General features: G+C 39.0%; 1 protein-coding gene across 3 annotated transcripts; it reads right to left on the reverse strand.

Moving 5' to 3' along the window:
- Window positions 1–2,832: 2,832 nt before the first annotated feature.
- Window positions 2,833–26,478, reverse strand: sfpq (splicing factor proline/glutamine-rich). Of its 3 annotated transcripts, XR_014089685.1 has the most exons (12): window positions 25,442–26,478; window positions 24,364–24,552; window positions 23,988–24,289; window positions 23,804–23,899; window positions 23,520–23,716; window positions 23,299–23,383; window positions 23,039–23,150; window positions 22,897–22,945; window positions 22,623–22,729; window positions 3,756–3,804; window positions 3,578–3,670; window positions 2,833–2,934 (listed from the first exon to the last, which is right to left on the reverse strand). XR_014089685.1 is itself a non-coding variant. In XM_008422877.3 (10 exons), exons 1-10 carry the CDS (start codon window positions 26,318–26,320, stop codon window positions 18,312–18,314), a joined length of 2,127 nt encoding a protein of 708 aa, XP_008421099.1. In that variant the 5' UTR covers window positions 26,321–26,478; the 3' UTR covers window positions 17,934–18,311. The 3 variants fall into 3 exon arrangements, 2 of the variants coding, with proteins under 2 accessions (XP_008421099.1, XP_008421098.1); XM_008422877.3 differs by lacking the exons at window positions 2,833–2,934; window positions 3,578–3,670; window positions 3,756–3,804 and adding an exon at window positions 17,934–18,422; XM_008422876.3 differs by lacking the exons at window positions 2,833–2,934; window positions 3,578–3,670; window positions 3,756–3,804 and adding an exon at window positions 17,934–18,425.
- Window positions 26,479–27,213: the final 735 nt, after the last annotated feature.

Consider the following 27,213-nt stretch of genomic DNA (forward strand, 5'->3'; position numbering starts at 1 on the left):
TATACTTTAGTATACTAAATTTTAACGTACTTTACTAACGATTTACTTAAACTGTACTATTTTGGAACAACTAATTTTGTGCTTAGTATACTTTAGTAGTATTTAAATAGTATTAAATTACAACTAATAGTATATTTTAGTATACTATACGTACTTAACTTCAAGTGTACTTAGTGTACTTAAAGTATACTTTTTAAATATTTCAGAGCTTTATTATCATATTTTTATATAATTATTATATTTTGAGTGTAATAATTCTGTCTCAGAATTATATTAAAAATATATATTTAATATACTTCAAATATATTTTAAATATACTATTAATATATTAAAAGTGTATTTTGATACAATTATGTTTAAGTGTGTTTAAAGAACTAATTTCGAAATTGGTACAAGTGTATTTTTAGTATACATCAGATATACTTATAGGTAGTACACCTAATAATTAGTATACTTAAAGTGTACTTTCACAAATGTAAGTATGTTTAAAGTATACTAAAGCATAATTTTTTTCACCTGGGCGACCCCCAACACACACACACTCTCTCTCTATTTATATATATATATAGGCTGTGTGTGTGTGTAAAGGAATGTTGATACTAATTAAGTAACTAATCATTTAAGTAATTTTAAACTACAAAATTAACATTTTCATGTTATTGATTTTTTTCTTTTAAAAACAAATCACTTTTACCTATTTTTGATTAATGGTTTAGATGAAGTAAGTAAGGTTTACCTAATTTATTCAAAAATCTTTAACTCTGTAGTATAATTTAGATGAGTAAGGTGTACTTGAATTAATTGTATTTAAATTTACTTATTCTAGTAAATGTAACTAGTTTTGTATGTAACTAGTTACTTCTCAACTCTTATAATTACTTCCTGCAAACTTTAAAAATCAAACAATTTATTACAATTTGCTTATTTCTTTGTTACATTTTAGATTAATTTATAGCAGTGTTTAATGTTGTATTTCAACATAATGTCATCTTTGTTATGCATTTAGCAGTAAATATTAATTTAATTCAACAAAGTGCAGCATAAGGTGAGGTTTAGCCCAGAGTTTTGATCGATCGGGTGATTTTACCTGAGGCGGGCCATGCTGCTCCGCCGGCGGGGCGCTTTGGCCGTCAGAGACGGCAGCCTAAGCGGGGCTCTGCTCCGTAGTCCAGGCGGCACAGAGGCGGGCAGCAGGCGGCTGTTCCTCTGGACGGACCCGCAGTGCCACAGCCCGCTGAGGAGCGCCGGTGGAGCGGCGGCACCGGGTCCGCTCATCTGGGCCGCTTCCCCTGCAGGGAGCTTATCGGCCGGGTCTGTCATAAGGACCGGAGCGAGGTGAACCTGCCAGGCCGCTGCCGCGCCGCAGGGGGCGGATGGTGGATGTACCGTTACAGGTGAGCGTTTTACTGAGACCAGCATGAATGATGCATGATGAGCATTAATGATGCAGAGCTGGAGCTGCTCAGCTGGGCGTTAGGTGAACTGTTCCTTCCTCCGGCTCGGTTTACAACCAAACAGCTGCTGAGGCAAAACGGGAAAAGCTCTGAAAACTGCAGATTAAAATAAATAATCCCAAGAAACAGATGAAGGCGCTAAAAGTTCACAAGACTCAAATTCTGATTCTCAACTGCAAATAATCTGACTATAAACAAAGAGAATGATTTTTAAATCATTTTAACTTGAATGAACTCGAAGACGACTTGGGAAAAAACAACTTCTGAATTAACTTTTTTTTACAGATGGCCCTAATCCTCTTCCGTACTACTTTATGATTCATAATCGGTTTGTTTTGCTGATTTAAGAATAATCAGTTCAATTCAGATTTTTTTATTCTGCGGGTTTTTAACCCTTTGTAAACTTCAAGTTTTGCCGTTTTTTGCAAGCAAAAGATGTCAAATCAAATTCAGAAGTGAAAATAATTTCCCACCTGATTTGTCTGATGCTGCAGATTCTAATACTGCATTTTTACATAAACATCTGAAAACCATTTTCTATAATAATCTAGATTACTGACAGCTTCGGGACCAGAACCCAGGTGTAATGATGCTTCCAACCAGCAGCTCAGGTGAGACGTGAACCTGACCCAGATGGAGACCGGATCGTCTTGCTGAGTCCGGGTTGGACTTCCTCCAGGGTTGACAGCCAACATGGGAGCGTGTTGCAGCGGCGGAAACTTTGCACCTTTAGCCTTAGTTATATCGGAGCTGGAGGCAGCGAGGCGGAGCCGCACAGATTGTCCCGATCCGGCCAAATACAGGCGATACGTTCAGAGAGCAGAGAGCAGCTGAGCTCAAGTAAGAGTAGAACCACTTCAACATTTTAAGTACAGTAAAAGTGAGCAAAATGGTTAAAAGATTACTCAAGTACTGGGTAACTGATCAAAATAATAATTTAATATTTAAGAAATGCATCATCAGATGGACCAAAATATAAAGTTCTGTGGAAATGTTGCTGTTTTAAAGACCAAAATGAAACAATTACAAATCCAGCAAGAGAAACATTTTTCCAAATACATTTCTTTCAATATTAAGCTTATGAAACTAAAACACTACAGGTTTGTCTGGTGAATTTTTAGTTAAAACAAGTTTGTTCTTCTTTCAGTGAAGTTACTCACATCAGCAGAATATTCATAAATTTTATTTGATGCTTCAAGTAAAAAGTACCATGTAGTAAAAATACTCCTGATAGTACAATTCTCACTGCCACAAAATTGTTCAAATAAATGTAACTCGATACATTTATCGAATATAAGCCCAACTCTGGGCTTACATTGTCTGAAATTCAGCTATTTTTTTGGTTGAACAGCTGAATAAACTCAGGCAGGAACAAAAACAGTTTTTGCTCTTTTATTTTAAAACAGAAAAACAGAATCTGTCCGCCGGATGTCCGCCTCCTGCTGGTTGCATCCCGGTACTGCAGCTTCACCTGCCTCTCCTTGAAAGAACAGAAAAGAAAAGAAACGTCAGGAAATGCTTCCCCTTTACCTTTTTCTCCATATTGTTTACAAATCTTTGAGAAATAGAATGCAGAACAGTGTAATGAATGCAGTGCAACGACAGCTGCTAAGAGGTTACAAATACTGAGACAATACTTTACAATAGCATATCCAATAAATTCATTAGAGAGAACTTAATGGCTTTCATATTGGTAGAATATCCAATAGTTTTCATATTTTGACCTCATTTCCAAAAAGAAGGTCAAACAAACACGTAACGTCATTTAGCCAAGACCCAGTTTACACACAGCCGCTCTTCAGTTACACAACCTCACGGCTCCAGCGCTAATCTAACAAAAAAAAATGGCGGACAGCGTTATATTACTTTACCTGCTCTATTTAACACAATTCTGATGAAGAATATCTGTTACATGAGCACTTTGTTCATGGGAGACAGCTTAACGGTTTATTATAAATGGAGCTGGTGAGGTGGAAGCTCAGGTGGTTCGATGCCATGCTAAACCCACAGCACCATCTAGTGGCCTGGTGTGACGACATATTTGATACTAAATGAAGCAAAAGATCTGTTCAAAGAAAAGGGAGAGACGATGTTTAATAAAAGTATAAATCTTTCACATTTACCTTCCTGTGCCGAGTTGTGAACCATTTTAAATCTTCTTGATGGAGTTCAGCCTCCATGGCTTCCTGTTCTCAAACTTCAGGTGGGATTTTTACCTGCAGAGGAGAACAGAGGAGAACAGGAAGTCAGTCAGCTGGGAAAGCATCCAGAGTCCAGAGGTCACGCAGACGACGACCTTACCGTGGCTGCTCAGGTGGAACCGTCAGCCTCCTCTGATTGGTCGAGGCTCCTGAGGTGAGAAGAACACACAGTAAGAGAATGGCTGTGATTGGTCAGCAGTGTGTGTGTCGGATGGCCGTGTTGCAATCAGGTAGAATGAGCTGCTGTTTGAGTCAGCAGGCATGAAGGCGGTCCTGGTACCGCAGCTGGTACCGACCCGGCAGAGCGGCACCAAAACTTTAAGACCCGACGCCCTTTTAGACACAAGGGGTCATCTAAGGTCAACAGGGACATTCTGGCATCACACTGAGACGGGAGGGAGGACGGTTTGGGCCGATGGGATAAAAAGGTTCTGTTTGGAGAAATGGGTAACAGTGCAGACGGATAAAACTTCCTCTGAGGATCTGGGAGAACCAGAACCTCCATGAGCGACAGAGAAGACAGAGAAGAAGAGTTTCCACACTGAACACCAACCACAGGCCGGTTCTGATCCAAATCTTCTGGTTCTGTTGGCTGAAATATTTCCCTGCTAGCACGACTGCAAACAACCAGCTGAACAGAACCGAGGCGACCATCGACTGACCCAAAGTTTAAACTCAGACAGAAAAACTGCAGAGGAGATAAAAAAAAAAAAAAAAAGCCCGACCCGGTCCAAACCACAGCGCTCCCAGTACCAACATGAAGAGCTACGAGTCCAGCTCAGGAGCAACAGAGAGTAAAACATAATCATCAGCTATTCTGCAATAATAGAGACCAAATGATTAATCAGGTCGTTTACTGCAGCAGAAAAACGTTTTACAGCATAAACAGGAAGTGAGTCGTCCAGAAAATATAACCGAGTTTCCAAACAATAGAAGAAGAAAAAAACTTTTTCAAATTCTCCCCATCAGGGTTCTGCTTGCAGGAAGCCAAGAATTAAAACCTGAACAGTTTATGGATTTACTGCAGCAAAGTGAGGCTCCATCATGCAACACTTTTCGAAATGTAATTATTTAGCAGATCAATAACTGAATTTAAGGTGGATTTGATTTACATTTTTGCCCATTTGGACAAAATTTTCCTGAATTAGAGCACAAGACCCCATTTTCAGTTCGACTTTAGAAAACTGGAAATCTTAAGTCCATTATAAAACCGAGAAGGAAAAAAAATTGCCCACATATGGGAAAAAAAGCTGTATTTTTTTTATTTTCTTGCATAAATCAATGAAACTTCAGTTGTGCTCCAAACTACGAAACATTCAACAAACCTGAGAAGATTAACCCTTTAGAGCTGGTTTGGTGACATCAGGTGAAATTGATGTGTAAACAGACTCTGGATTATTTTCTCTAAGGGATTAAAAACCGACCCTCTTTGGGTCGTTAAAGACAAAAATGTCCACTTCAGAAAACTGCTCTTAATATTTTTCTATTCCATGAATGAAAAAATAATATATTGATCAGATGTCAGTATTTTAATCCTCTAAACGCCAATTTGACTTTGTACAGATAATTTTTAAAACAAAAAGAAAATTATTTTCCAGATATTGTTAGATTTTGTGGAATCTCATTTAAAATTTGACCCAAATCTCCGAAAGAACAAAAATGTCTCATTAACTCATAAAAACCAGCTTTTGCAATTCAAATGTAAGTACTGATCATAACAATGTGCATTACATTTACAAAAAAATTATAAAATAAACACGACCTCCTGCTGAGGAAGTCACACCAGATCCTCCTTCATCTCATCCGGTTATTTTAGTTCCACCCAGAGGTTCTGGGTTCAAACAGCCACAAACTAGAGTTCTGAACGTTTCAGATCATTTCACATTAATCTTATTTAATCAATATTTAAATATAATTATATCCGAGCTTCACATTTAAACTTAGGTGTAAATAAAAACCTCATTAAAATCCAACCCAACAGAAACTCTGAATGCCACAGAAAGGCTGCAAAGAGATGCACAATCATCCAACCATGCATCTTTGAAAAGCAGAAGTAGAGCCTCCTGTACAACCAGCAAGAATGAAGCAGGTGGTTTCTGCATGATAAGCCAACAACAAAACACACGTCTTTTCCAGCAGCCATTGTGTAGAGCATACAGCTGTAAAACCAGCTGACCAAATGTGCTGTAGCTCAGTTTGGGTTGCTGGGCACCGGCGGCGTGCCATGGACTGTTACTTAATCTGACGGTTTTAAAACTGCTCCTTTTCTAGACACTAAAAAACATTAATTTGCTGCCAAAAACCAGCGGGATGGATTATTCAAGCACCTGGGATGGTTTTAGAAGCAGTAGAGACCCAAACGCAAGTATAAAAACATGCAAAGTGTGAATTTTGCACAGCAGGTCTCCTTTAAAGAACACTGAACATGTTTCTGGAATTATTTCCATTTTTCACTGAATCAAATATAAAATAGTAACAAGAATGGGGTTTAAGTTTCAGACATATGTCCTAAAAATGAAACAGTACGTTTCGTTGATGGTAAAATATAGTTTAAATCCAATCCAATACTTGGAGATATTTATGTTTCCGCTTAATTTCAGTCAGAATTTTATTTCGAGTTGCTTTGCCATCGTTTAGGTTTCCATCGTTTCAGACAGGAAGCGATGTTCATGTGGAACGGGAAGTAAACCTGTGAATAAAGGAGCTACAGCAGAGAGATAAACATTAAGCTGGTTTCCTATCCTTTAGTTCATGGTTTAAGATGAACAGAATAAACAGAAACCACCTGATTTTCCTGACCTCCATCATTTATTGGAGCTAATCAGATCAAAGTTCAACAGTTTCAAAGATGATCTGGATATTTTTCCATCCATAAGGGACCATAAATACTCCAGGACCAGCTCTACTAAAACATTTCCTTACAGGTCGTCATGTATGGAGCAGAAACAGATCCAGCAACAGCTTTTACACAAAACCTGCCTGATGTTTCTCCAATAGAAAAAAGTAACAAGGCCAAGAGAAAATCAGCAGCACATTAATGAGAATGAAATCTGAATCTGTTTCAAATCGTTTAATAAAAACCGTAACAGGGCAGTATTATGTATTTTCCAGGCACTTGGCGCCATTTTATAGCATAGCATATAATACCTTCAGTTATTATAAAAATGCTATATATCAAATAAGTCAAAAGAAATTTTACTTCCTAATTTAACGTCTTTAAGTTGGGCCTCTGTCTTTTTAAAAACTCCTGCTCTTTCTGAATCAGCCATGTTGTCAGCCTGAAGTCATCCCAACATGGCTCCACGTTTTTACCAGCGTTGCTCCGAGCAGCAGCTCCTATAACGAGCTCTGCAGTGCTTTCTAATTGCTGCTGGCTAGTCTGAAGGAGCTGAGCCTTGAAGGCGGGGCTAAATCCACCCAGGCGTTTTGCACAGCTGAATGGTTGCCATGGAGATGAAAGGATTTCTCAAACATGTATGGAAAACAATTCAGGCAACACTCCAGGTATGTTATTGATGAGGAAGTAGCATTATAACACGGCGGAAAGCTAAAAAAGTCAATTTTACATAATGCTGCCCCTTTAAAATGTAACATTCCCAGATCTGCACCACGAATATTTGCATGAATTCAACCTTGTCTTTACATTTATAAAATAAAAAAAGAATATTTCCCACCAACCAATTTTATCTTTTATATTAAAAGATAAAATGTTTGTTGAAAGACGTTCAACTGAAGTTAAAATTCTTGTTTCTGGTTCTGTCTGGAGATACTCGGCGTGTTACTCCACACATTCTGATTCCGGCTCTGACCCAGTCAGATACACACGGGTGTATTGTTGCAAACATACGGAGAAAAGTAAAGTACTGCCCACACACACATACAGCAGAGGTCAACATGGTGCTGCATTCCCACCCACACACCCCGGTCCAGGCCCGTTTCTGCACTGTGACGCCATCCTGTCAGTGTGATGCCAGAAGCCCTCAGCGCTCCTGAGAGAAGCACAGCTGCAATCAGAAACATGGAGGGGAGGGGACACTTACCTTACTGTTCAGATCATCTGTGTAAGCATACCTCTGGCTGCAGTGTAAACAAGTCCAGGCTCTACTGTCCACTGACCTCTGCAGAACTACTCATCGTCATAGTAACCCAACTGCAGAGGAGATGTGTGTATGGAGAAGCGGGCGGCCTGCCTCTGACAGCAGCTAACGCACCTCAGGTAGCCAACGTCACACACACACACAACCACACACACACACACACACAGCGTCCACCTGCAAACGTTAAGCTGCCACTGGAGGCACTTCATGTTGGGATGCAACGGAGGTCAGAGGTCAGATTACACCCCTCTGGGTCGGTCCAGTTCTTCTACTGGAAATGTGGACTGAGATGCTAACGCTACACACGGCTAACACCAGTAATTAACATGAATGTGATGCTAGCTGTGAACTGAACACATGCAGAGCAGCAGGTAAGGCTGCATGCTGCCGGGTCTGGTCCGAAATATCCAGTTAAGAAGCCAATTATGCTGAGAACTCACTGAATGCTGCACTGTGCACCATGACCCTAATCACCTGTACATTGGCACATTGTCCAGATTTTGAATTTATTTAACAACTTGAGCCTTTTTACATACAATTAGAGATATATTAATACAAATGAAGACATAATAAATGTATTGCCTAGAATGCAATAACAGCATTGCTTTAGTGAAATTGGACCAGGTGAAGCTAAAACTATGCCTCTTAAGTTTTGTGTTTTTATCCTAAATATACATTTTCAGCAGTTAAATACAGAACTGAATGTTCTTTAAGTGACAATTAACAATAATAAATGAATTATAATTAATCTGATCAATTGTTTCAGGTTTATTTATATCTAACCTGCAGTGGGTGTTCAGGCAGGAAGGGCTTCAGCTGAAAAATAACTGAATCTGAAACCATATTCATAAAAATCCCAACCTAAAGTTTGTTTCCTTAAGGCTGACTTGTTATTGTGAGTTGAACTGAAATGTTGGCACTAATACTTCATGCTGGTTAACCTCGAAGCACGGAGTCCAGGTAGGTAAGCTCCAGAAGATTTCCAGGTAAATAGCCTTCCTACTAGAGTTTAATAAACTCTGATGCAGTCAGTCTGATGTTTTTATTACTGACTGGCTAATTCAATTCAAGTCATTAAAACATTCAGTAATAGATCAATATCTCTTCTGTGATGGAAACATGTCTGAGTTTCCTGATTAACAGGAGGAAACATTTTCATTTCTGCTCCAATTGAAGCAGGTTCTGCATCAGTAGGTCTCCTAGCCCACAGTGCTAAAGCGACATTTCATAACTAAATAGGATTTAACAGCATTAGTAATGCAACTAGGAAAACGTTCTGGTCTAATTGCATTTTGAAGACTTTTTTTTGAATCTAAAACTCTTATTTACTTGAATCATGAGGAGAAAAGGTTCAAACTTTCTCTATCAGCACAGTTGAAGAGTGGAATTCTGGGTAAGTTTTCTGTCCCAAGAAACATTTCCATGTCCGTTTCTGGTTTTAAAAGCTGAGCTACAGGTGAGCAACACGCTTGCTGCCAAACAGGCAGCATCTAGCTGCGTTTCCATTATAAACATGCGCAAAAATTTGTCACCATTGGTATATTCTGCCAATGTTAGAGAAAAAAGCAGAACAATTTTACAACTGCAGTGTTTCCATTCAATAGGAAATGCAATAAAAGTCAGACGTGATTAAGTTTGGTCACGTGACACTGCAGTTTACAGCAGTTTACCACTGCTGTTTTGCAGAGTACAAACTAACTTAACACAAAAAGTTTTTTTTTTTGCTGTTTTTCCAAAATTGGCATTTCCACTAAGCAAATTTATTTTCGGAATTCCAATTTACACAATTTTGTAGTCAAAGGAAACGCAGCTACTGATCAGATAGCTTTTGATCCAGTTGATCACAATTTTTTTCTTACAAAAAGAGCAATAAATAGAAAGCATCAGGCTGATTTGGATATTTATCTTAGATAATTTGTTCACGCTCATTATGGAGTGCCACAGAGTTGTGTGCTTGGATCCCTTTTCTTCGCTGTATATGTGCTTCCGTTATCAGACAGCATGGGGTGTATTTCCACAATTATGCAGATGATATACTCAAAGCCTGATGAATCTAATAAATTAGGCATACTACACACACTTCTTAAAGACATACAAACTTGAATGACTCAGTTTTCTGCTGTTAAATTCAGACAATGTGGAAGCTCTTTGGAGCAGAGCATCTGAAAAACAAACTCCGTACTTAACTTGGATCTCCAGTAATATCGTACAAAGACTTCGCATCACCTTTGACCGGGACAGGTTCCTTCTTTCACCTGCACAATTTTACAAAATGAAAAACATCTCATACCACAGTGACATAGGAAAACTAGTCCATGCGTTTGTTACTTTAAGGCTTAACTTTAGTACCACAAAGTTAAAAAACTGAAGCACTAAAATCCAGAAGATTCATCATAAATATGAGATCTGATTGGTCCATATGTTTCCAACAGAGCACTTCAAAGTGCAAATCTTTTATCACCCCAGTTTTTTTCCAACACACTTTTAAAACTTTACCTTTTTGATAAAGTTCAGAATGTAAACTAGTTGTACCCATCTTGAAGTATCTCTGCAGGTATGCTGCTATAGGCGTGGCCTGCTGGAGAATACACTGACCACTTTTTCTAACTACCATCGTCTTCCACCATCATCCCATACCTGTTCACGATAGGCGACTGCTGAAACGTTATCGACTTGAATCAATTAGTTGGAAGGAAGGTTTGCTCCTTGATCCAACTGGCTGGTGTGTTGGATAAAAAACCTTTTACTGTTGGGAGTAATAAGCCAAGTTGCACTGCATTAAAATGAGGATCAAATGGGAGTTTTTGTTAATGAATTTGAATCAGTCCATTTGATTGCAGTGAGATGAAAATGCATTTCTTGACATGAACTAAATCTGTTCTCTTGCAAAGTGCCTTGAGTTGAGAATTGGTGATGATATAAACTCAATTTAATGGACATGGAATTAAAATGTAAATGTATAAAATTGCATTAAAACAGGCAATTACAACAGCTGCTATGAACCGTAGTCATGACATTAGATATCGTCAACAATAGTGTAAATTGCACTAAATTGCTAAAGCTTTGTTTTTCTCTCTGTGGTGAAAAACCTCAACGAAGCTCATTTCTAAAAAACAACCAGGCTGATAAAGCATCTGCTCTAGAGTTAAGAGAAAACGTTGGTTTTCAACGGTCGAAGGAATCCAAACTATGGCAGTTCTTAATGTTAGATGATAAACGAGGGAAGTACGTACTCTCCTAGTTTTTTTTATTTTTTACCAGAGCAGCACATGAGCAACGAAAGAGCATCTGCAAAGGAGGTAAACAGGATTTAATGATGAACTGACGGGAGACGAGGCTGACATTTCCCTTTGGAGAGCAGAATGCACAAATTGAGCAACATTTTTAACTAAAAGCAGAAATTAAATCGTTTCAGACCAGAGGTAACCTCCAGATTAGTGCTACAGTAAAACTATGAGAATGTCAGCACTAAAGTAGATTTACAAGACGAAATGTGGGAAAAAAAACTTCAGAAAAATACTTGTTCATAATAATCAAAGGGCAAAACTGCTCTTAGTAAAAATCAACTACAGGGCTTTAAGCCCAATTTAAACCCAATGTAAAATAAGTCTGATTTCCTCCACTGTTGATAAAAATCACTTAATGCCTCTTTCCAATGCAGGTGATTATTGTCAGCGAGTCATTTTATGCCTGAATATTGGCTACTTACTAAAATCCACCACTGGTCCACAGATCAGTGGTATCAAAGTCTTTGATTTTGGGTCACATCAAAATCACAGATGTCCTCAAATGGCCGATTGCGGCTAAATGAAAACATACATAAACTGAAAACTTTAATAGCAGTCCCTGCATTCGACTTAATGAAACTTGCGTTCTTTTTGCGTATTTTATCCAGGAAGATTCTTAAAATTAATATTGAACACCTTTCACACTGGAGTAATTTGGCAGTTTACAGATAAAGCAACTTATCTTCAGTCTAGAGGGCCACATAAAAAGCTATGGAGAACAAAACAGTTCAAGCTTTTTTTTTTTTTTATTAACGAAATTAAAGAGGGGAATTCTGGGAGTTTGTATCCATGTCACTGACGATTATTGTCAAACTTCCCTACTGCTTTTTGGAGCACAGCTCCTACTGCCAAAAAACAACAATTTTCATGTCTGTTTTTGTCGTTTGTGGTTAAAAAGCTCAGCTACATGTGAGCAACGTTTCCTGCTGAACTCTGCTCCACCTGGGTAACCGGGCAGGCTGAACTAAACACATGACCAAAGCCCCAGCGATACATCAGGAAGATATTTCAGTGCCTGGATTTCATTTATGATGTTCATACCAGAGCTTCTGAGATACCATTCAATATTAAATGGTATCTCAATCTGGTTTAGATCGTATTTACATGACAGATTACGGTTCGTTCATATTGAAAAATCTTCACACATCAGGATTACTTATGGAGTACCACAGGGTTCAGTGCTTGGTCCTATTTTCTTCACTACACAGACTAAACTAATACGGTCCAGCAGAAGCTACAGACTTTCTTGGTTCCTTTCCATAGTCCAACATCTTAAAGATGATCAAACCTGTTAAAGAAGAACAAATTGTATACAACACCAACAAAGAGACACAGCAATACAAATACACAACTTAGCTAAATCAGTACTGACTGACGTCTTGCTATGCATGATAGTTTTCTGCTTTATTGTAAAAAGAAAAGCTAAACATTGAAATATGCAGTTTTATTTGGCTATTCAGTTTGTGATTCAACATGCCTTTTAAAAGTTAACACTCCAAGATGTCCAAACATCCATCAATGCCTATTCTATAATTAGAAAATTATATGAAATGATTTAAAAATGTTTTCCAATGTAGGAATAACCTTTATTTTGCAAGTCATCTTAAGTATTAATCTGGTGATGCTGAATTTACATAATTTACCAGATTAAATAAATATGTATACAACTCATTTTGCAAACAATAATTAACGTTGTGGGGGGGAAATGAGGATTTCTACTCAAATAGAAGGAAGTGAAAATTATCACCACAACTTTTCCACAACTTCATCCAGAAACTCAAAATTCTGCTTTTTGAGCCAGTAAGATTTTAGTATATTGAACAAAACAAATGGACTTGTATTCAAAAATGCCTTAAAAAACAAGTTTGAAGTATATTCTTCAAACTTTGGATATATGTTTAATTATATGCCACTAAATATTTGTGACACTATATAAAAAATAAAAAACAAATCCCCAAAAATAGAGGAAATCATTTCACCGAGGAAAGATCAGGAGAAAAATCCCAGCACGGCTGTTGATCTTGTAAATCATCTTACCATAAAGCTATTTGTCCTTGTTTGAAATAAACAGAAATACTATAAAATAAAGCACGTCTGCTGCTTGGATCTATAAATTAAATCCATGTTACAATGTCTTACAGTCCAAAACGTTTAGAGCTGGTCAGACCTGTTAAAGAAAATATTCATACAACACAAACATGTAACATCCAAGCAGAACAAGCCACATTTATCCAATGTTAAAAGTCACGTGGGATCTGATTTAGGATGAAAATAAGGCCATCATTAAGTTCAAGTTTGAAAAAAAATGTATAATCTCTTACCCGTTATAAACTTCAATGTTGATTTAATCTTTGGGATGCAGCATTTAAATATTCTTATACATCTCACAATGCTGGGCTTTCTCTGTAGCTACGCTGCTGCAGACTGAAGCTGCAGGCAGTCAAAATGACCTCAGGCTCCTACTACTCTCCAATTTGCATTATTTGCCGTCATGTCAGCTTTAAACTTTACATTCTTTTTCGTCAATTAAGTGGTCTCGTGTTCAGTTTAGCTCTAAACTCCCTTCTAGCCTGTAAAAGTGGCTCAGAGTTGCTCTTTGGCCGTTTCTTTCCAGATGAAGCCTCTAAATGAGCTACTAATGTCTTACCATTAATGTCTTACTTTTCTCTAACATAGAAAGCACGCCGCTGCACAGTGGTGCAGTTGGTAGCACTGTTGCCTTGCAGCAAGAAGGTCCTGGGTTCGATTCCCGGCCTGGAGTCTTTCTGCATGTTCTCCCTGTGCTTGGTGGGTTTTCTCCGGGTACTCCGGTTTCCTCCCACAGTCCAGAAACATGACTATCAGGTTAACTGGTCTCTAAACTCTCTGTAGGTGTGGTTGTGTGTGTGCACAGTTGGTTGTCCTGTCTGTCTCTGTGTTGCCCTGTGACGGACTGGCGACGTGTCCAGGGTGACCCGCCTCTCGCCCATTGACCACTGGAGATGGATACCAGCACCTCTCGCAACCACCTTAGGGAAGATTATGCAAGATAATGGATGGATGAAGAAAGTTCTCCTGAATCAGTGCTTATGTCTTCCCAAACCACCAATCGGTTGTGGCAGATGGACGTTCAAAGTGAGTCCAGTTCTGGTTCTGCTGGAAGTTTCTTCTTGTTACTGGGGAGTTTTTCCCTCTTTACTGTTGCTACATCCTCATCCAGGAGGAGTGAATGGTGGAAGTCAATCTTTTTAATTTCCTTAGACAGAAAACCAATAATCTAAACTTGGTGGATTGTTTGATAACTGGGATCAACTAGATTTGATTTAATTGACTTGGAAAGTGTATGATTGAATTGAAAGGACTTTTTTTGGTAAAGTGCATCGAGTCGACGTGTTGTGAACTGGTGTTTCTCGTCTTCTAGCTTCAATCAAATAAAATAAAAAAAAAGCAGAAAAAAAGTCTGACAGACAAAAACGACAAAATAAAAAGGTCCAAAAACTGACATCTGAATCCGTTTAAAAGTTCCTTTCGGGGTTCAGTTCAAAATGGGAATCAATCAGAAAGTACAATAGGGGAAAAAAGCTTACCACAACGCATGCAGGTCCATAATTATTCATACCCCAGCCAGATTAAGATTTAGGGTTGATCTTAATTGTACCAACTGGAAGTAATAACATTTGCTCAGAGTAAACAATGCAAACAGCTGCTTGGCAATTAAAGAAAGCATTTAACTGCTGCATTATCAATTTGTGTTCACCATGAAATAATCATAACATGAATCTTTTTTTTTTTTTGGTAACCCATTCAGGTGATTTTGAGTGATCTGCAAACAGAAACAGACTTATGTCTACATTTAAACTGCCAGGGGTTTGAATATTTTTTGGATTAGCTGTAAATGTACTGATGTAAAAAAAAAAAAAAGTTAACTTTTCTGTTATTCAGGCTCTGATAAAAGCTGTCAGTAGTTATGAAAGTGTCAAAAATTATCCAGAACACTTGAAATATGGACAAGATCATTTATGAAACATTTAATTTTTAAAAATGACACAATGTTTGTATTAATCTACTAAAAGGCTAAAAAATGTCAAATTTAGTCGCAATAGATCTCCAATAATTGTTGATAAATACCAAAAGGTAAATACCAGATATTTACTATGGGATTTTAATATTTCCGTAGATATTAAAGCTGAAAGATACATTACCTTTTTTAAAAACAGGATGTTTACATGTCTTCTCCAACTTCTGGGTTTTCAAACTAGGATCCCATCAGAGGTGATCCTCATGCCAAAAAACAGAAAACCCACCAAGTCTGGGGTTTCACAAAAAATAAAAACATAAAAACTCTTCAGCAGCGGTCAACTGTCCACACTGACAAATGTATGAATTTTAATTCCAGAGTAAAAGCTTTGATTCAGATTCTTTAAAAATTAAAATAAAAAAGTGAAACAACCCTTTATTTGAAGGCCCTTAACTGTGCTTAGAGGCCAAAGCTGGCAGTAAAATTATTTTTTATCACATAGGGTGAAAAGTTAAAATCCAAACTGCTTTTCAATGTTTATAAATTCAGTTTGGCTTTATTCAGTTTATATTCTGACCATATTATTATCTGGGATGTTAAACTACGAACAGGAAACTGCAGCTTCTAACCTACTCCACTCTGAAACCTGAGTGAAATAAAGATTGTTTTCTGGACATGATGGCCAGTAAGGACCCTGTGAAGATCCGACTGCAGTCCAGAGTTTTATAACGGTACCAAGCAGCAAGGACAATACTCCTCCCACTCAAAAGGTGGCGCTAAACACATAAGGTGTCAGATCATGAGCAGAAGAACAACGACGTCTTCTCATTTAAGAACAAGCATCTGCTGCTTTAACCAGAGAGGATGATTTATCCCTCAGGAACAAGGTATAAAATAAATGCCAATATTTTGGTGAGAAATTGATATTTGTGCGTTATTTTCTCCTCATCGGAGTAGACCATTACAAGAAGCACATCATCACCCCAGCAATTAGCATTGTTGTCCAGCAGATATTCAAAATGGTGTCACACAAACAACCGAGGAATCCGACATTGTTGTTTAGTCAAAGTGTGGCAGTATGAAACTAGAGGTGCAAAGAGAGACTTCCTCATTAAATACGGACACCATGATGCTCAGTAGCTAAAAACACCATACTGAGTGTTTTGTTTATGGTTAAGGTAAGACCACTCAAGCAATGAACAAAAGATAATTGTTAACGAAAAACAATAATTCTTGATGTATAATGGGTTCTACCATCTATCCAGACAGAACTCAGCGCTGCTCATTAAGCACAAAGGATGCTGACTGTGATCAAGTTGTTTTGCCTTTGAAAAACTGTTTTACATTTTCAGACACATATGCTACAGTAAAGAAACTTCATCTTCTTGGTAAATCACTCATTGTATTGAGTCTAACTCAAAATTGGCTAATAATGACATTTACATGCAGAACCGTATGAAACTTGAGTGCTAAGCATGCGTGTACAACAGGTCACAACATGGCAACTTGGTGAAAAGAAAAAGATCAAAGAGTTCATGTAAACTGGAGAACGTCAAAACTAGAGCAGTTCTCACAGTAAGAGAAAGAAAAGATGGACGATCCTCAAAGAACGTAGGGCCAGACACAGAAACGTCATCAAGTCCGTTGTTGAGATCCAGAAAAATCAATAAACTACGGCTAATAAATGAGCTGCTAACGAATGCTAAGTGCTACATGCAAGGAGCTCACTCAGCTGCTAAAAGGTACAATTTTCTCCCTCTTTGCAAAAGACGAACGTTTGATGGTTTTTAGTACAGAATGTGGCATATTATACACGGTTTTAGATTAGAAATATCTGTTTTACAAAAATTATTTTCATACTTCAAACTTGAGACTGAAAGTGATGTGCAACATAGTCAATTTTTAAAGGTTAATATGAAATGTTTTATTTCTGATCCGCTTTTGAACTTAAAGTTTTCATACAAAGTGATGTTTGATTTGCACTCCATTTTAAGCAATAAAAGTTTGTATTAAAAAGAACAAATTTAAGTTGTTTTCAAAAAGAAAATGTATGTTTTCACTCCTGTGCATTTAAAACCGAGTGTCAGAGAAATAAGAGGTAAACTAAAGATGAAAACCGCTGCAGAGGGTCACATCTGGACCGTGCTGGTCGGTGTGTTAACACAGGACAGGTTACTGCAGTCGAGGCTTGGACAGTTTTCTGAGTGATTGTGACGCTTCTGAATAAAACGGATTCAAAAACGGTCACAAGGCACCACAGCTTGACACGTGTGCCGCCACAAAGAGGCAGCTGATGGGGCTTGTTGCCCTTAAGATGGCAGTAATTTAGTAAAGTCATAGTTGAGCTGTAATTTGTGGAACTAAATTCAAAGAACAAAAATTTTTTTGGGGAACAAAATATCCCAAACAGTAACCGCAGCCTCGTGAGGAGAATAATAAACTTAACATTCAGGCAAGAGCAAGCTGGTTGAAGCTGCTCCGACTCAAAGATCATAAGACATTTCATAAATGTGTGGAAAAGGTCACAAGCACAGTAGAGGCATTGAGCTCTTCCAGTAAACACTGACTCAATTAAACGAAGCGTTACAGTCAATAAAATCACAGACCTGCTGGGAATGAGCGATTCTGAAAGCGGAGATACCAGAGTTCAATGGAGTGATCTGCTGTACACCAGTCAGCAAACTAAAGAGAAGCGAGTGTGAGCAAACAGCCGGAGCGACTGAGAAACTTCACTGAATACTGAACTGCATGTGTATGTGGTCATTAGTCCAACTTTGAACCCAGGAAACCCGCACAGACCCAACGTGATCGTTTTACTGCCAGTATTTCTTCTGTTATCACCTTGCTGCAGGAAAATGGTGGAATCAGAATTGAGGTTTAGGAATAAACGTTAAAGGTTTGTCCTGATGGAACCAGTTTGTCTTTATTATAGTCACTTTCAACTCCAAATAGTATTTTATGGCACAAAACAAAGCCATAGGAGGTTCAGAAAGGTTACAGTTATCACTTCACGACGATTCACAGAAAAATACATCTAGAAATGAAAAGGATACATGGTCTGAAAGAACAACTGGATCACACCGGGGTGACCTTTCTACACTAATGGCAATACAAAGTAAAAAAAAAAGAAAAAAAAGTATCGACTTAATTATAAAACTAATCAATTAAATGGATAAAATGATGCAACAGATTCAACTTAAATACAATAATTGTGACTCAACATGTTCGTCTTGGAGTAGCTTTACAAATAGTGCTGCTGGAACAAAACGCAGCGTTTAAAAACGGGGTTTCTTAATGGGGCCGTCAAACTCCTCGCGGACGCGGCCGTACGCTGCGGCACCGGCGCCCATTCCTCTAGCGCCGCCCTGCACATAGCGCTCGCTGCGCTGCTTTTGTGGGAATTTGCAGGGAGATGAGGATTAATGTAAGGGAAGGAGTCGGTGCGAAAGCGGCACACAGTTCATGTCCATGTGGAGACGTGAAAGAATGTGTGGAAAACAGGTGGGTTGTGTGTATTGTGTGAAGGTTTATGAAACAATCAGCAGGAGACGCATCCGGAGAAACGTTCGTTCCAATAGAAGGTCCACAGGTGCCACAGGTTACATACAGAGAAGGAAGAGAGGGTAACGTTTTCATTAGTCTGGGCCTTCCTGTTGTCTTCTGCTCTCCAGTGCATGCTAGTCTACAGCACATAATGCTCTTAAGGTCCAATACAGACCATATTCACCAGCTGCTAATCAGTCATATCGCAACACAGTTTCTATAGACGCCACTGAGAAATACCCAGCACCATGTTGGAGGACAAACAATTAGCTTAAAAACCAGAGAAAGCGATCATCAAAATGACATTCAGGATGAAGAGATTTTTTTTCTTTTAACAGGAAAAAAAAGAATCTCAATCATAGGACTAGGAGCAGAAAGGACAGCTAAGTTTACCAAACACATTTCCAGTTTGGCTTCAATGCCACAAACGTTTGTGGTGGAAAAAAGGAAACAGTTGGAAACAGGTGTGACGTTTGCTAACCGCACGGCGCAGACGTGACCTGGTGGGCGCGTCTGTCAGTCAAACCTCCAACAGCGGCTGATCTTCAGACCTTTGTAGACGTAGGCAAGATTGGTCTCTCGTGCAAGTATCCATCTTGGTTTTAAAGTTCAGTGTGTTGGGTACAATAGAATAGAATAAAAATGTATATATATTTAAACTTTAGTCAGCTGTAAATACAATTTTTTATAATTTCTGTACTTGAGAAAGTGTGTTGCTGACCATTTAAAATAGTCTTTTAGAAGTAAATCTAGAAACTTATTAAATAAAAATAAATACCTAAACACATCCGTCTGTGAGAAGCCAGTTTAAATAATGTGCTTTCCTTCAACCTTATATCAAATACGACTTAACATTTTTACCAGCATTGTTCTGAGAAGTAGGTCCTGTTATGATCTCAGCAGTTCCACCAGGTGTTTGCCAATTGCTATTGGCTAGTCTGAAGGAGTTGAGTAGGGGGAGGAGCTGAGCCTTGAAGGTGGAGCTAGATCCACCCAGGAGTTTTGCACAGTTGAATGGTTGCCATGGAGATTAAACATGCATGAAGGAATCGAGGGAACACTCCAGGCATGTCTTAATGAGGGAATATCATTATATCATGACAAAAATCTAAAAGTCAATTTTACACATTACTGCCCCTTTAAGCTATTGGGTGTCCTCCAATATGGCAGACAGGAAGTTTGTTGACGTCCAACTGAAATATCGTAGACAAAAGATCAAACCTTCATGGATTCCACAGAAATATTATATGAATGAATATGTAGAATTAAAGATAGCTGAACCATTGTTCAGTTATCTTTAAAAACATAAATCAAGAGCTTCACAAGGGATGACAGCAATAGACTTGGAAACTCTGATGAATTGTTGCATAGATATTAGGTAAGAATATTAATTCTTGCAAAAATAAAGAGTAAAAACTTTCCCATTCTAAATTATTTAACAGTCAGCTTGGGCTACGTTCACATAGCAGGTAAATGGCACATATTCTAATTTTTCATTGCCTAACCTTTAGCTTCCTTGGTCTTGTTATGAGTTTATGAAGACACTGTTGGCTCTCACTGCTCAACGAGCTGATCCACAGACAGCAGCGTCCATCATTACTACTGTAAGCAGAGTGCTGTTGTGTGACGTCTACGTTCTCCTGTACATGCGAGTGGCTTTGGGATCGTAAACCATTCACACAGAAGTTTCATTGCGGTCGCATTTAAGTAGTAGTTGAAACGACCATAAAAAAAGAAAGTTGAATCATAGAAAAACTAATTGTAATTGAGCATCAAGACGTGCTGTGTGAACGTAGCCTTAGATTCTCAGAACCAGACCCAAGTCAGAAAAAGTGTCATAGCTAGAAAACGAGGGATGAACTGGTGTGAGTTGCAATGATACTAAAATAACACCTAAAGTTATAAATATTGTACTATTTCATGAGTGACAGTCTGATCTCAAAAGATCTAAACTAAGGATAACTCGACTTTAGACAGTAACCAGCTGATATTCATGGTGAATTCATGTTAAAGAACTAATCTATTCTAATCACTAAACTTCTACTTAAAGCAACAACAGTGAAATTAAATAAATGCCACATTTTTAATCAAGATTATGAGAGCATTAAATCTTAAGAGATCTGAAGTCTTTAAACTGCTACTCTCTCATAAACAGCATGAGAAACGTTGATGGATCATCCCTTGTATTTTAAAGAAGAGCCTTTGCTACTGTAACGTAGTTCAGCGGTGATCACTTAGCCTCTGATCGTCTCTAAAGGAGCTAAAAATGTAGCAGGCACTGCAGCAGTGCGTCTCCAACTTACCTTAATGTACATTAACAAAAAAAAATGTCAAAAACAAAACATTAACTCAGTTAACACAAAGAGGAAACAGTTTTTCATTAATCACAAGAATAACGGTGGTTCAAAGTTCAGAGAAACAGTTCTGTAGATGGATGATAGTCACAGAATGTCCCGATTTGAGTATCGGATCGGGAAATGATCAGAGTTTATGATCATCTGAGATTCTGTGTTTTATTAACTTATGAGTCTGGGTTTAACCCAACAATCACAGATTTTTACTCATTAACCTGAAGATCACAGAAAATAGGAGAATATTTGCTGCTTCAGCTAATTGTACAGTGCCCAGAAATAGCCACACATGCTAGCATTAGCCCAGCATTTCAAACACCATTACCAGGATAAAGACACCAGTGTAACAAAGCCTGTTGCTGGACGTGTCCAGTCAGAGACTCTCTATGAACGGTCCAGACGCCCAGTCAGGGCAGCTTGGAGGACTTTTTAAAGAAAGTTTTTGGCAGACAGAGCTACAAACCAGCTGTCAAAGACAGAGCCATTTTTAATCAGGCTTCTGAAGGACACCGCTTAAATGAAGTGGGATTACCATCACCAAGCTGCAAAAAACAATTACATTTCATCACATTTTGGCCTTTATTTTTGCTCATATGGAGCAAATGGAGGGGTATTCAAACATCAATAAATCATCACGATAAATCTGAATTATTCTGATCAGAAATATTTTTTATGGTAATAAGTAATGACAAATTCCCAGTCCTACAGAGAGCATTATAAAAGCTTTCTCGACTTTTGTAAGATTGCTGCTGCCAAAATAAACCATTAAAAGTCACTTCAGGCCCCAAATCGCCTGTATGGGACGCTGATGGAGAGTCAGAATCGGATTAGGTTTTGACTGGGACATCTCAACTGAATTCAGACAAACTATGAATATGGTCAGTTCTGCAGCATGTAAACAACTGTCAGCCGAAAAACTCTTCAATCCAGAGAAAAAATATAAAAAATATATTTCACTCCAACACACACCTCCAACATGTTTACAGCACAAATAGTCTCCATTTTTGCCTGACCCCTCTGATGAAGTCCTTTATGTTTTTAATACCATCATCCTGCACTAAAAGCATTCTAAATTTGCAGTTACAAAAAAAGAATAACTAGCGGAGCAAACCGAGTACAGCCCTACTAAAAGTCTCAAAGTTGCTCAAACAACAGAGGTAGAGATACAGATTCCACACATCCACCCAAAAATACAAGTTCCCATTTCTGTGGTTCATCAAAGTTATGCCTTAAAGTAAAAATGGAGCAAACGTTTCAACTGGAGCGCTGCTGATAGTTACAGAAAAAAAAAAAAAAGATTTTCTGCTGTCCACAAAACAAAGTGCCTGTCACGCTCACAAGAGACAGGACTTGCAAAGATCCTCTATGGACACAGATGACACACTAGAAAAGAGCAGAAGGAACATTGACAGATTTATCTGGTGATTTAGTGCAGGATGAAGGTTTTGTAGCTAAATGTGATTAATCCAGGGTTAATCAGGGGACAAAGCTGCCATGGAGAACAATGTTTATAAATCTTCATATTCCAACTATTCACCAACCACAAAGTCTTAAAGAGAGGAAGCTACTTGTGTTCTAAGCTGCTGCTGGCCCAGCTGGCCTCCATGTCTACAATCACCATCAGATATTTAACACAAAAAGAAAAAATAAACAGCCACATGTGAACTATATTCCCAAAGTGGGATACATTACCATTTCACTGGTCATCATGCCTCCTGGAGACGATCCCAGTCCAGACTGACCCTCAAAGCCGAGGCCACTCATCGCAAAGTTCTGGTTGGATCCGCTGAAAGCCATGTCTGATGAGAAAACAACACGTTAAACACCCCAGAGTTTAAAACAACTCAGTCTCTCTTGATTGAAACAAACTGAAAATGTCTCAAACTGTGACTTTAAAACTGAATTACACATCAAACTGAGCTTTTTGTCTCTGGGTAACTCCATCTATCAATGCAGTGGAACTTACCTCCCATGCCTAAGGAGCCACTGGTGTGCATCCGTATGTCAACGTCTCTCTGTGAAACAGAAATAGTTATCAAACAGGTAAAACAACAACAAAAAACAACTAAAATCATATGTTGTTGAGTTGAACATAAAATTGCTCTTACATCCATGAAGTTTCCCATTCGGTAGTTTTCTTCACGCTGACGGCGTATCTGTTCCTCCATTTCCCTCTTTCTGAGAAGCTCTTCTTCCCGTCTGCGCCGTTCTTCTTCCTGTCTGTTTATTTAATAAAACATAAATTAAAATAATCACAAGTTCCTCAGAGTGATGTTTGTTTTAATTCAGTTTTGCCCTAAAGACCCACCATATTTCCATGTGGTTACAAAATCATTCTAAAAAAAATCAAAGCTGATCATTCTCATACCTGAGCTGCATTTCCTTTCTCTTTTGCATTTCTTGGTTGTGCACTTCCTCCATGCGCCGCAGCTCTTCCTGCCGCCTCAGTAGTTCTGCAGGAAAACAAAAACCATGATTATTCTGATGATCACATAAGCAGAGAACAGTAAACTGACAGATATCGTTTCATTTTCCATTCACAACAAAACTGCAGCCTTTTGTTTTTGCTTGAGCAGCTTTGGGACTCACCCTGCCGCAGCATGTTGGCCTGATGCTCATGGTAAGCGTCTTCCATCTCGCTCTCCAGTTTCTCGCGCGCTTCACGCATGTTCTTCTCCACCTGCTCTCTTTGCTGCTTCTCCATCTCATCCAGAGACTTCCAACGTTTTGAATATTCAAACTCAAAGGAGCCGGGGCGGGGAAAGCGAGGAGGCTGCTCACGCGCTCTGAAACACAAACATCCAGCATGTTAGACCAGACTGAATCATGGAGGCAGGTTAGCATAACACAAGCAACCAAATTAGCAAACTTACACTTGAAATTTTTGGTTTTTCTGGACAAATTTCTCAGGAAGTCCATCATCACAATCAAACTGCTCCAGAGGCTCAACAACTACAGGACGGGGCGACCTAGAGAGATGAATAAATCAGTGAAATCATTCAGGAACTTTTGCCATCAGGTCTCAGTTTTGTGCGCATAACTAAAAAACAAGCTTACGCGGTGAGAAGGAAAACGCCCTCGTTGCATCGGTCCAGAGCTTTTTTAGCAGCGGCTCTGGAAGCAAACTCCACGATGCCGCGCCCTGCAGAGCGTCCACGATCGTCAACGACAACAACAGCCCTCTCGACCAGGCCGAACTGCGAGAAGGCTTCGTCCAGGAGCTCGTTGGAAACAAATGGAGACAGATTCTTCACAGACAGCGCAGCAGAGTGTGTAGCAAAACGAACACGAAGCGGTCTGCCCTTCATCGGATAGTCGTCCATCTCAGCTTTAGCGATTTCTGCCAGCGCCCGCGACTCCTACAACACAAACAGGAAACGGATTCAGTTTCTCGTGCTCAGCTGGTGTCACAGTTCAGAGCATCGCCTCTTACCAGTCTGATGAAGCCAAAGCCTTTTCCTTTGTTGACGAAGACTTCAGAAGGTTCTCCATACTTTGAAAAAAGTTTCCTGAAATCATCTTCTGTGATGTCATTTGGCAGGTTACCAACAAACAGACGGCATCTCTGTGTGTAGGACTTCTCTCCAGGCTTCAGCAACATGGACAAGGCTGCCTTGAACATCTGTCAACAATAAAACAGTCAATTAATTCAGGGACAAACTCAACTGGAGTACCATTCAACTTATATTCAGCTTTTTCATGCCCAGGCTTGACACAATACTTTTTTCTGGACAATAAATTGTCCCAGAAGTTATTGCAATAAACAGTAATATTGTTGTTTTGAAAGCATTTTAAAATAATATGATTGTAATGGCATAATAAAGCAAAAACACATTCTCAAAGATTAATAAACTTTAAACTGTAGTGAACATTTAACACTGGAAGTGGAAGACATTTTAAATACCTACAACAAATAAAATTAATTATTTAGTCTCTAAACAAAAATATCCTTAAAAAGAGCTAGTTGAAATCAAAGCATCAGACTGAAGACTTTTGTCATTTGGTTTTCTTTTTTTGCATGTTTCTTAGAATCGGACTATGTCATTTTTAATAACACAGTATTTTATTATGCTCTAAATTCTGCCTTACTGTACAGTGTTTGTATTTTATTTTTATATTTAAATTTTTGTGTTAACTGACATAATTTGGCTTTCTTTTCCGACACCTTGCTGCTGATAAACCTGAATTTCTCAACTGAGGAAGGTTATTTATTCTCTATTCTATACTTACGTTGAGCCCATATGAATGTGCATTTCATCGTTGCTTTATTTTCTTTTAGTTCTAATATTGATTTAAGTTAAGTAATTATTGTAAACTGAAACAAGTTAGTATCTCTCGAGAAACCATTTTAAATTTTCAGCGCCTTGATTTCTGTTTTACGAAATAAAAATTCAAAGTGAATCACTGTTAGACAAGATGGCTGCGGGCTAACGTCAGCTAGCTTCTCTTCACCGTGTCTGTCGCCATTAGCTGCTGCCATGTCTTGTTAATCTGACCGGTTTTAGACTCACCGCTGTTTCATCTGACTCGCTCTTGTTGGGTTCCTCTTTCGGTCTCTGTTCGGCCATTGGTTCCACCCTTTGGGGCGGCTTAGGGCCCGAACCCTGAACTGGACCGGTCTTGTTGCCTTGTTGGGGACCAGACCTTTGGCCCTGCTGTTGGCCTGGTCTAGACGCCTGTTGCGGACCGGGCCGTTGGTTCTGTTGGGGACCAGGTCGCTGGTTCTGTTGGGGTCCAGGCCTCTGGTTTTGCTGTGGACCGGGTCGCTGGTTCTGCTGTGGACCGGGTCGCTGGTTCTGCAGTGGACCAGGTTTCTGGTTCTGTTGGGGACCGGGTTTCGGGCTCTGCTGCGGAACCGTCTTGGGGCTCTGTTGCGGTGCGGGTTTCTGGCCTTGTTGTGGACTTGGCTTCGGGTTTTGCTGTGGAGTCTGCTGCTGCTGCTGCTGCGGCGGCTGTGCGTTGGCATTCCCAGCCGGAGTTTTGATCTGCTGGTTCTGGTTGGCCTGAGCGGGGGTCGTCTCCGGTTTTGGAGTTGAAGTCTGGGTCTTCGACTGGTCCGCAGGAGGGTTCTGTTTCTGCTGCTCCTGCTGGGCCGGTGGTTTCTGTTGGTCCATCGGGCCTTTCATGGTGAGGGCCGGTCCAGGGCTCGGTGGAGGAATAAGTGGCTTCGACTGGTTTTGCGCAGACTTCTGTTGGGAATTCGGGCTGTTCGATCCGCCGAAGTTGTTGTTGCCTCCCCTCCGGTTCTGGTTGGAGTTTTGGAAAGGGTGGTTTCGGTAATGCGGGTTTCCCATTATTCCGCCACGCATAGGGCCACCGGGACCTCCGCCTCTGCGTGGCTGAAATTGATTCATCCCGTACCCACCACGGTTATTGTTGAATCGAGACATTTATCCTTACGTGAGCGAAAGTACTATTTAAAAAAAAACGCAAATAATTAACTGCGTAGTTACAACTTCAACAGTTCGTTAAAGGTCCTCAAAATGGCGACCAACGGTCGAGCAGAAATGAGTCTTTCTTTCTCAGAACAAAATGACTCCGCCCATCTTCACCCAGCGCCTCTGATTGGTCCGTCGCTACGTTTTTGATGTAGTTCGAGCAGCTAACAAATGGATCCCCAGATTTTCAAGAGTCTATTTTCTTCACATTTGTTCCGGTTGAATTTAAATTATTTTATCTAAAAAAAAAAGTGTCAAATACCAGCCGTCAGTTGCTACGTTGCAGATATTGTTATAGTTATTAGTCATTATTGTTATTCGGGGTAATTTTAATGTGTAGAAAATAGCTGCATCTTATTCTCTGCTTTTTTTGTACATTTGTTTTGATAATAAAAGGAGAAAATACACTTTCCTGCATTTATTACATTTTTCTAACTTTTCGGAAGTTCAGTCTTTTTAAACATATGAAATGTAAATCACAACACTTCTTGTAGTAATTTATCAAAACAAAATATTTGCTTTTGTATACATTTATATGTAAGTAACATTGCAGATATCTGTTTATTTCCTATTCCAGAGCAGAAAATTGTACCTTGTGTAATTTTTGGCTGGAAAATATATTTTACAGAAGGAAAATATCAATGCTATAGATAATTTGTATTACACCATGTCTTTTGAGTTGTTGGGGCACTACTGTCATTTTCACTGAGTGGGTAAAAAAAAAGAAAATTGCTTCACAATTTTGGCCCATCTGACACAACTGACTGAGGATTGGTAAATATGTAGTGATATTTGTTTCGATAACTTCCTTTTTAATGTACCTGTGTTAATGTGACTGTAAAGCA

Source organism: Poecilia reticulata, chromosome 11, assembly GCF_904066995.2.
Source record: "Poecilia reticulata chromosome 11, P_reticulata-male-v2, whole genome shotgun sequence".
Taxonomy (NCBI): domain Eukaryota; kingdom Metazoa; phylum Chordata; class Actinopteri; order Cyprinodontiformes; family Poeciliidae; genus Poecilia; species Poecilia reticulata.

Bases quoted from the DNA above. Each gene is read 5' to 3' on its own strand.
- sfpq (XM_008422876.3), bottom strand. From the start codon at position 26,320: ATGTCTCGATTCAACAATAACCGTGGTGGGTACGGGATGAATCAATTT. The intron at 24,290-24,363 runs GTAAGAGGCGAT...TTTGTGTTGTAG, and splicing joins GCTTTGGCTTCATCAGACTG to GAGTCGCGGGCGCTGGCAGA. The intron at 22,946-23,038 runs GTAAGAGCAATT...TCTGTTTCACAG, and splicing joins GAATGGGAAACTTCATGGAT to AGAGACGTTGACATACGGAT.